Raw genomic sequence first — 11,355 nt, 5'->3', positions numbered from 1 at the left:
AATCTATTGAAGTTTATATTTAAATCGGGCACGAACTTATGCAATCACCTGATATATATATATATATATAACTATATAATATGTGTCCGTCTTCCTTAGCGCAAACTGTTATCTGATGTGACGTTTATTTTAGATTATATAATTGAAACCATTTCGTCAATAAAAGTATATTCAATGCCTCAATAAAAAGAGCCGTTTAAAATCAATTAACGATCAAGCGATTAATCGACACACATACACACTACTTTCTAAGTCTCAAGACAAAATATTTATCGATTCTGTTATCGATAACGCTATTCATAAATCAATTCCCAGAACCCTGATCTGTTAACCGTGTTAGTGTATCAAGTTTTTCTTTTGAAGCCGATAGCGTGTCTTTTTATGAAATAGATATAACCGGTTTTTATTATGACTTCTTTGCGAGAATTTATCGTATACACGGTACGCGCTGTTATCACATATATTATAATAATTAGAAAAGGGGTTCTTGTCAATAAATTAATTATTTTCAATAACTTGCTTTGTAATTAATTTGTTTTACAAGTAATTTGTTAATTTGAAAAAAGAGAATCTAATAGGTGAAACATGGATGTATGAGTTTTGATATGCTCCGTATTAAAAAAATAATTATTCATTGTCGATCGCAGCTATCAACTAATTGACATTAATTGACAATGTGAAATATGATTTCAGAATAGTACAATATATAATTTCTTCAATGTCATTCCCATAATTATTTACAACAATGTGCTTCACGATATCGTAACGTATGTGTGGATTATCCTCGTGATAACAATGCAATTCGCACGCAAGAGGAAACGTGAAGACTGTTTGTATTTTGCACTTCCTTTATTTCAAATAAAATATTTTAAATAAAATAAAGGAAGTGCAAATTCAAGGATTATTCTAGAAAAGGAAATAAAAAAGTAAAGTCCACAAGAAGTCCGCTTAAAAAAATTTATAAACTATGTGACAGCAATTTTTGTTGACAGGTAAGGGAATGACTGCGCAACCAATGCGACTTCATGAAATTCAAACAGCAACATCGTCAATTGATGAATATTTTAATCCAAGAGCATCCTCGAGGAAGCTCAATGAAATCCGGGGGATAATTAAGAGAGAAAAGATTCGAACGTAGCATCCTTAACGCTTCCAGATAGATAGATAGATAGATAGATAGATAGATAGATAGATAGATAGATAGATAGATAGATAGAGAGATAGATAGATAGATAGATAGATAGATAGATAGATAGATAGATAGATAGATAGATAGATAGATAGATAGATAGATAGATAGATAGATAGATAGATAGATAGATAGATAGATAGATAGATAGATAGATAGATAGATAGATAGATAGATAGATAGATAGATAGATAGATAGATAGATAGATAGATAGATAGATAGATAGATAGATAGATAGATAGATAGATAGATAGATAGATAGATAGATAGATAGATAGATAGATAGAAGAAGAAGAAGAAGAAGAAGAAGAAGAAGAGAGAGAAAAAAAGGTATAACAAGTAAAAACCTGTTTCATTATACTACCGTCCGCACAACACGAAAAAACTTGCAAAGGAAAAAGAGAAGTGGGAGAAAACAGATGGTCTCGGGGGTGGTCGAAGGTAGAAATATCGTAGATCCTCCGATTGAAAAGGTGATGTACCTGATCAAGACACGAAGAATAAAGGGGGACGGAAAGAAGAACGTCACAATAGCCGTAGATGATTTTATTTGCCATCTTGAAAAGCGTCTTTCTCAAACGAAAAAGCGATATGAAAAAGATAGAAGGTAGAAAATCGAGCCTGACTTTCACACCTATTTTGCGGGTAAATGGCATTTCTCTCTCTCTCCCTCTTCTTTCTCTTTTCCGCATTCTCGCGCATCTAACTGCTCTCCATTGTTGGTTAATTTTCTCTCAACCAGTAAGATGAGAAAAACGAAAGCGAGGAGAAAGACAGAATTGTAACAAGTTCGGATATGCACGGAAAATGAATGAATGAATAATGAATATTTCAAAGACTCGTAGGAGCTCCTGCATGTTTGTGTATGTGTGTATGTATGTGTGTGCCTTTTTAAGTAACGTTTGTAGACAACAGAATAAATTGAACGGCGCATCGAATGCAAAAGGAACGACTGCATCATTCTTTTAGAAAACTTGCCACTGACAATAAGTACCGAATGCATATGATATTGTCGGAAAAGAATTCTGTAAGGAAAAATAGAAAACAAGCAAAACTAAATTACCACGTCCAGTTTGTTACAAATATAAGTGAGCTTACGTATAGCGTTTGAGCAATATGTGTATATATGTATATAATTAAAAATGTATTCATGAAAAAAGTAATAAAATTTATAATTCTTGAATGTACAAACAATTAGATACATAAAATAATGGAAACTACAGCTTTAGATTTTATGGGTGTTTTTTTTTCATTGGATGATTAATTATCATATAGAAGGCATTACGAAATATAATCAATCAGGCCTTTATTCCCTCACAATGTATTCTTCGTTAATCTTTCTCAATTATTCACGTCGATTATGCCAATTAAACTTGTTAAATAACATACGTTTATACAAAAAAAATTGAATTTTACATCCTCAAGGAAGGGAAATCTTAAGAAAGAATTTTTTCGGATAAAACCATTGTATGAAGGCTTTTCGACATTCCGACACGCTCACTTCTGTAGACCACCGGATATTCAACGTATTAACTGCATGTCAAACATAATTTTTACGATAGCGTTAATGGGGCTCTTTGCATTTAACACGGGGATACGAATACTGTTGGACTGGAGTTTTGAGAATAAAGAGTAAACCCAAATAAAAAATATACTGATTGGACCGGATTAGTCTTAATAGTTATATGAGATACGATCGCATCAACATGTCAGGGAATTGTTATTTAGAATTCTTTCAAGTGTTGTTAAAAAAAGTCGGAAATTTCATTACGCTCGATTACAAAATAAAAAAATGGTATAACATGATAAATAAATAATTTAAGTACACGAGTATCATGTGTTGTATAACGCAAAATTAATAAATTATACATTATCATCTGGAATTTATGACACATAGTCTTGGTATTATTTTTAATCAATTTCGAATAAACCGAAACATTTTCTTCAAAATATATGTAGATGCCTTTGCGTCATTGATCGAATGATCAAGAGAAAAAAAACTCGAGAAAATTATGCGATTCTGTGGAAAAAAAAGTTGTTCGTTACTTTAGTACATTTAAAGCTCTTTCGACTTCTTTTTATGCAGAATTTCTAGTAATAATCAATGTCGAACGCGACAAAGATAAACTGTGAGCGCGTCGAAAAAAAACCCAAAAAACAAAAATAAAAAAAAACGTTAACAGAATACTAATTGCCAAGCGAGCTTGCCGCTAACTGGAGTATTAATTACCAACCACTCTGGATAGTTTGCGAATAATAAACCACAAAACGAGAGGAAAGGAAGTAAAAGGAGAGGGAAACAAGCACATTATCCTGCGTCGCGTAGCTATATTTCAGTATGCCAAACCATGCAAATGTGCGCACAAACAATCGTAACTGAAATTTTTATGATACAAACGCTTTAAATATGTAAAATTATCATTAAGTATATATAAAATGTCTGCTATATACACATATATTTTGTAAAATATAATATTAATTTTTTAATTATTATAAATATTACGTTCTTAAAAGTATCATAAATATAGCGACTTTTTTTATATTTTATTTAATGCAATTGTTTAAATTTAAATTTATTAATTCAAGTGTCTGTGCAGTTAGCACGACGTTTTATAAATTTCAAAAAAAAAACTAAGAGTTCTAATAGCACTTTTCATAGTTCTATAGTTCCTGATAAAAATTAAAAAGAATTCCGCATTCCTTATATTAAAAAATCGAAATTGAAAAAATCGTGAAAATGTGTCGTGCTGGACGTAATTATCAAAAATTGTTTAAAAAATAATAAACAATCGGAACGAAAAAAAAGTTGTTCGTTACTTTAGTACATTTAAAGCTCTTTCGACTTCTTTTTATGCAGAATTTCTAGTAATAATCAATGTCGAACGCGACAAAGATAAACTGTGAGCGCGTCGAAAAAAAACCCAAAAAACAAAAATAAAAAAAAACGTTAACAGAATACTAATTGCCAAGCGAGCTTGCCGCTAACTGGAGTATTAATTACCAACCACTCTGGATAGTTTGCGAATAATAAACCACAAAACGAGAGGAAAGGAAGTAAAAGGAGAGGGAAACAAGCACATTATCCTGCGTCGCGTAGCTATATTTCAGTATGCCAAACCATGCAAATGTGCGCACAAACAATCGTAACTGAAATTTTTATGATACAAACGCTTTAAATATGCAAAATTATCATTAAGTATATATAAAATGTCTGCTATTAGAACTCTTAGTTTTTTCTTGAAATTCGTAAAACGTCGTGCCAACTTCACAGACACTTAATTCAATCGTCTAGATATTTTTGAATATAGTTAATTATTTAAATTCGGTTGAAATTTAAGATTTATTGTAAAACCTACTTATTATACTATTGCCACATAATGCGAATTATGATTATTATTTATTTTTTTATTACATGAAAATACAAATTACGATTATTATTAATTATTTCGTTGTTTGTTGGAAACAGCAAGATTACGATTCTGAAATTAGCAGCGTGATATAAGAACGTGTACACTCGCACGTGTGGTGCAGTTGTCGCGATAAAACGGGCGCCTCGGCGTTTTTTTCTTTCAGCCAGATTATCTCTGTCTCGTCCGTGCTGTTGTTTCTTTTTTCTTTTTGGCCTCGCGAATTCGACGGGACCCACACACAGCTCTCGCTTTCATCTCGCCGATAAATGCGCCCGTATCTGTGTAACGCAGTCACCGATGATAACGAAGATAAATCATTCGGAATCGCGCGGACGAGTCCTCACGGTAGCGAATTTGAGAAGGCGCGGCGCGCGGATGCGGTGTATGATAAATTCGCCGTATACACTTACAAGTATATTAATAACATAGATTAAGCGGGCTCTGGTCATATTTAATCGTATCATAAATGATGTTAATATTCACACATATGAGACACACATTTTGTATTGTGATGTATCATGTTCATAGTAATAGTATATATCATGACTGATAATAGAAAAAAAAATTTTTTTAAATTTTTTCTTTTAAACACGATTCGATAATGATACAGGATGTTTAAAAAATGGTAAAATATTTTAAGAGGATTTAGTATGCCCTAAAATAAGTTTAAAAGTCTTAATAAACATGGGTTCGCAAATGAGCAAATGAGTTTTTGAGATATAAGTAATATTTCATAACTTAACTTACCTATAATTTAACTTAATTTACCTATACTCGCGTAAACTTGGAACAATTACAACATCATGTACAGGAAGCCTGCATCACTATCAGAATTAACCCAGGTGTGTTTAAAAGAGTATGAAATTCTTTTTTGCGGAGTTGCAGGTTCTGCATAGACATGGAAGGAGGTCATTTTGAGCATCGCCTCTAATAAGATAAGGTTAAACACCAGCTGTGTTCTTTTTTTGCACAAATTATAATTAAAATAAAAATTTAAAACAAAAAATAAAAACGATAAAAATTAAAAAAGAAAATAAAAATATAAAAAAAATATAAATATCAAAAACAAAACAAACATCTCAAAAACAGCTCATTTGCGGACCCACGTTTATTAAGATTTTTTAACTTGTTTTGGGGCATATTAAATCCTCTTAAAATATTTTACCCTTTTTTTGAACACCCTGTATAATAATTATCAACTTAATATTCTCAGAACATGATGGGACTATATTTACGCGCGCGACCACATATAAAATATTTTTGTCTTCTTACATCGGACTAATTTTGCGCTATGCAACGATGCTTAAAAGGCGAGGCGTAAAACGCCGCTTATCTACCGCTCGCGCGAGCAGATATGCTGTGTTCTCTCGTGCTGACAAGCGTGTTTGATTGCGGCGCAGATAGTGAGTCGCGGATTTCGCGAACGGCGCGACGGCAAAATACATAAGTGTATGCGCGCTTTCGCAAATACGAAGATTTTCCACCGTGCACCGTCCGCGGTGGACGAATATACATAAAAGCTGAGCGGCTTGCCATTGGCCGTGCCATTAACACCTATCCGCGAGTTCCGAAGGATCCATAAATTAAAACGTCGTCGCGGTACACAAACGTGCTAACGAAGTCGCGAGAGGGATGAATGGTGTTAACATTCTTGCTTTTATTGCCCGCCGCAGTCGATCAACGCGTTAAACACACCGGAAAACGATTTTACGATTCACACTGATGTTAAATATATGTTGCGGAAAAGGTTTGATAATTTAGTATCAACGCGGTCCAACAAGATTCATCGATTGAGCTTTAAAAGTGAATTCTTTGATACGTATTTTTGCATACATGGAAATATTTAATAATGAATAGAGAAAAGCCAATTGGAGCCCGGACGCGGTACTTAAAGTGTAAACAGTGTTATATTTCTTTAGATAGATATTAAAGATGTATTATAAATTAATTCAAACGTTTCGGCCCGCCTTGGTCCCTTCTCAATGATAATAAGATGGAAATTTAAAAAAAATGCAAGTAAATAGCAAAACAACATGAGGCGGAGCAATACGATGATATATATAAATAGAAAACGCAACGCAACAAAATTATAAATTGTATCCCAATGCGCTTACAATAATATACATATAATGTCAGATAGAACAAAAATGATAACATAATTAAGATCTTCACAATAATCAAACTCACCATGCAAAATTTAGATTCTCCTTCCAAACGATATACAAAACTTGATTATTACAAAACAAATGAAGTCGTCAACGCAAATACATATCAGTCGTTCAAATTGTCCGTTGGTAAAAGTCATAAAAGTAACAAAATAAAAAAATAAAAACGGAGGGCTGAGAGTCCAGTGCGAGCACAAAAGTCTCAGGTACTACAGGAGTGATGAAAATTAATAAATCGATATGCCTGTAAAATGTATAACAAAAATGATGTCTATGTCGGAAAAAAAACATAAGTGTAAAATAAAAACATAAGTGTAAAAGGAAATACAAAAGAGTAGAAGTGTTAACAGTGCTGAATAAAATAATAGTTCAATTAATAAAAGTAACTTGAATTTAAAACATCGAAATAATACATGAGAAAGATAAACGAATAAATGATATGACAACTAATCTGTAGGATGTCTCGATAGTGAATAAGCAAAACAACATAAAAAAATAGACCAGGATTGAATGGGAAACACAAGAGATATAAATACAAGTCAAATTAAACAAATGAAATTAAAAACAAAGAAAAAGTGAAACTTAAAAACAAAAACATGAAGAAAACAAGGGAATCGAATTAAGAATATTTATTGATAATCGGAAAATAAGAGTTGTCAAACAGACTCGTGTCATCTTGTAAATTGATGCCGTTTTTCTTGTTTGTTTAATATGTAGCATTTCCGATATGCATCTCTTGACATAAGAAGGTTCTTCATCTAATACGTAAATCCCAATCAAAATCCTGCCCTGCGAAACGATGGTCGGTAATTACATTCTTTTTAATTTTATTGCTTTATGGAAATATTTTTATATCAACATTTTAATCGCGCAAAGTGTAACTTATTATTTCTTTATTAATCGAGTTGTTTTAATTTTGTTATAATAAAGTTGTTTATCGTTAAAGATAAATTTCAAGTGGACTTTCCTTTGACAGAATTTTAATAATCGCGAACTAATAAGCAATTTACGTGCTATTGTCGTGAGAGATTCCGAGATATATTAAAAAGAAATTATATGAGCACAAGGAAACGCAATCACGGCCGCAGTGTCGTTAATTTTTAGCACAAGAATGTCCTCTGGAATTTTATTCATTTCTCCTGCCCATTTCGACTCCATTGGAGGACTTCTCCATCCCTAAACGAACAAAGCACGTAAATTCATCGGCTATAAATTTACCAGCGGTCACGTCGCGTCGCAGTCCTCGCGAATCAGCTCGCCAAAGTTTCGCGAAATAAATTGTGATTCCACGCGGATTTAAATTTATGATTATGACACTCTATTATCTTTTAGCTTTCAATTCATTCTTGCTTCGTTATAACTTTTTGCATAGAGAAAAATGTGAACGTTTGGTTTTAATGCTTCAATAGTAAACACATCATATCGAAAAAGAGATCGCGACTTATGATCGTAGAAATTACAGATAATCTAGAAAAGTTCAGTCTAATTACGCGGTAAGATGTAAATTGAGAACGGTAATCTTTGAGATGGTTATCGAAAGTAACCTCGAAAATGTACACGAGAGTGAAGAGGAAAGAAGAAAGAACTTCGTGTTAATGGTGCACTATCCTGGGAATCTCCCGCAGTCGCCCTCCATTGGAGTTCTGCTTGATTTTGCCGCAGTTTTTATGTCCGACCCAGCTTCGACCGCTACAATACATTTTCTTCCCTTTAAAGTAATGTAAGTAAGTTTGTTCTTCTCCTCTTTCTCTCTCTCTCTATCTCTATCTCTATCTCTCTCCTTCTTTCTTTCTCTCTTTTCCTTTATCTCTTTAAAAGCGGTGCATTTTAAATCGTGTCGGGAATTGGTCACGATTTCCGAATATCGATGAAACGAGATTACACGAAAGTCTAAAATCGAGCAGATTTCTCCGAAATTATCATAATAAATTTGCAATTAAGCGATATAATTTTTTAAATGATCTCATAATTTTTTAAAAAGGTTAAACTATTTAGTCTTAAATTATTTTCTAACGATGTTTGACAATATTCAAGTTTGATGTTTTATTTTTTTCTTCATTTCACATAATTCAATATTACGATAATTTTGAAGAAATCTGTTCGATTTTAGGTTTCTATTCGTCATTTGTTTAATTTCTTTTCTCGTTTCATAATATAATAAGCGATTTGGCATTTGCCTAGTGATCCTGCAAACATTCGAGAAGATTTCACAGTCGTACTGAAATACCCCAGAACGATTTGATACGTCCGACTGTTCGGAAAGCTCTCACATACTTCAATGAATAAATTCAACTTTGATGTTGCAATCAATACGCACCCGACTTCGTAATTAAAATCGAATTTTCAGGACAAATTGAGGAGAATCGATCGATCTCGTCAGTCACCGAGTGTTTCACCAGAAATTCTGTTCAGTTATTGTCACACAAACCGGATTCTGGGACGTTTTAAAAGTAGTTGCCGATTCTTTTCCTTTCACGCGATACATGCTTACTGGTACCTACCACCATAGTTATTTTTGCACAAGCGATTACGAATCGCAAGGACAAGGTCGTATATTGCATTACGAGTAGTTCTCGATTCTGAGAGATTAATACTCGGTCGGCAAATTCCGAGTCACTGATGTGACCCATGTCTTAGGAATGTTTTATAAAACTGATCCAGTAATGAAAACAAATATTTCATATATGCGTTGGTTGTACAGAAATACCAATAATTTTTATTTAAATTTTTTTTTAATTGACATAAAAAGTATTTTTCTTAAAATGAAATTTTTTTTAGGATGATATATACATATACATATACATATACATATACATATATATATAATTACAATCTATTGTAAAATTTTATTCTGCAATATACATCTAAAAAAAAATTTTTTGCTACGGGTCAAAACTAACCCAAGTCCACTGTGTGTGCAGCTGTTATATCGTTTACTTTGTGCGAGGATTAACACTTTCTCGATATTCATTACCGCTATATACACAAATAACTTTTCCGCGTTGACTCGACTTTTCATAAAAAGCATTTTAAGAGAAAAATTTTCTTACTATCGCAGAAATATAATCTTTTCAGTATGAATCTCAATGAATTCAAATTTTAAAGTTGATTCGTATTAATACGACCCGATACGTCATGACAAAATGTTCTATAATATTGGATGTATGAATTCAAATTAAATCTGCAATATGTGAAAAAAAAAACAGGAAACGACACGGTATTACGAAGATTTTAATAGTATATATATATGTTAGGAAATGTTAATCTCTCGAGTAATTTATATACTTTTCTAAAATTTAAATTTAAAAACAGAATTCAACCATCAAAAAAAGATAATCAAATTATTTAAAACGCTATTATATACTATATTTGTCTATTATATTACTGTATTTCAACTGTCGTAAACAAAATTGTACTGTTCGTATCATCAAACAATCACAGGAAACGGCACGCAACAGCCAACTAAATATATTTTTGTTTCTCGTTTATAACTTGCATTTGGCGCTAAATATGGCCATTAATTCCCAGGCAACAATTGTAATAGGAATAGCGATCTTTACACATTGGATAAAAGAGTTCTGCTTTTTTTATTTCTACTGCATTTTATCTCTTTTTCTCTCTGAAGTGTGAATATATATATATCTACATAAATATGTGTATAAGATAGCTAAACGAATAATCTTAAGAGATCCAAATGTTATTTTGCGCAAAGAGAAGGATATGAATACCATCTATTGTCCTGTACCGAGTATGATAAGCGTAGAGTCTAACTCACATGAAATTGCTTCCTTCGGAATGTCGCTGAGCGGGAACCCTTGCGCCTCAAAAATCGGCCTGACGTTGTCGCACTTGAGACCGGCGGCATTTACCGTCGTTGTGACGGCGATAATCGCCGTAACAATCCACAGTATCATGGCACTCATTTTTGTAATTGGCTCCCTCGTACAGGAACGAATGGGGGCAAAGGGAAGAGAAACGAAATACCGCAAAGAAAGACAAAACACACGTACGACCAGATCTCGACACAATTCACAAAGTACTTTCGTTAACAGCCACAAGACAAACACGGCTATGTTCACGTTTGTACATTCGTACTGATGACTGTATCGGCGCGACGACCCGGTATTACGCTCACGAATTGACGTATTAACGACAACGATCGCGGAAGCCTTGTCCAATCAAACTGGGAGTAACACCACCTTCTCCGTCGTGGTACGATACGCACTGGCAACTGGCGCTGACTGAAGCGGGCAATGAAATGTGCGCCGCCGGCCGCCGGGAGCAGATAGCCGGGACGCCACGCGGCGGCGCGCCGGACGGTAACAGGTTTGAAATCAGTGTCGCCAACACAACTCATGCGCCCCCTCTCGTCTCAAACGAGTAACACAAGAATACCATAGGATAGATGTCCCTATTACTGCCACCTTAGGCTGTGTTCCGATTTCCCACCCGGGTGCACCCGATATTATAGTATACGTGACATTTACTATAATATCGGGTGCACTCGGGTGGGGAATCGGAACACAGCAAAGGAGATCCTAAACTGACGGGCGAACTCCGATGGGTTAGCGCCCTCATCTAAACGTAACT

The 11,355-nt window shown here is 33.7% G+C and overlaps 1 protein-coding gene across 1 annotated transcript in view; it reads right to left on the bottom strand.

Moving 5' to 3' along the window:
* Nucleotides 1-11,012, bottom strand: part of LOC115241380 (glypican-6) — a 164,356-nt gene extending 153,344 nt beyond the window's left edge. Inside the window, exon 1 of the mRNA XM_029817114.1 lies at nucleotides 10,541-11,012. Within this exon, the coding sequence (XP_029672974.1) occupies nucleotides 10,541-10,688 (148 nt within the window). The 5' untranslated portion in view covers nucleotides 10,689-11,012. The remainder of the gene's footprint in view (nucleotides 1-10,540) is intronic.
* Nucleotides 11,013-11,355: the final 343 nt, after the last annotated feature.

The sequence above is a fragment of the Formica exsecta genome, unplaced genomic scaffold, assembly GCF_003651465.1.
Source record: "Formica exsecta isolate Colony F162 unplaced genomic scaffold, ASM365146v1 scaffold480, whole genome shotgun sequence".
In the NCBI taxonomy this organism is placed as follows: Eukaryota; Metazoa; Arthropoda; class Insecta; order Hymenoptera; family Formicidae; genus Formica; species Formica exsecta.
This window is presented reverse-complemented; position numbering and strand designations above follow the sequence as displayed.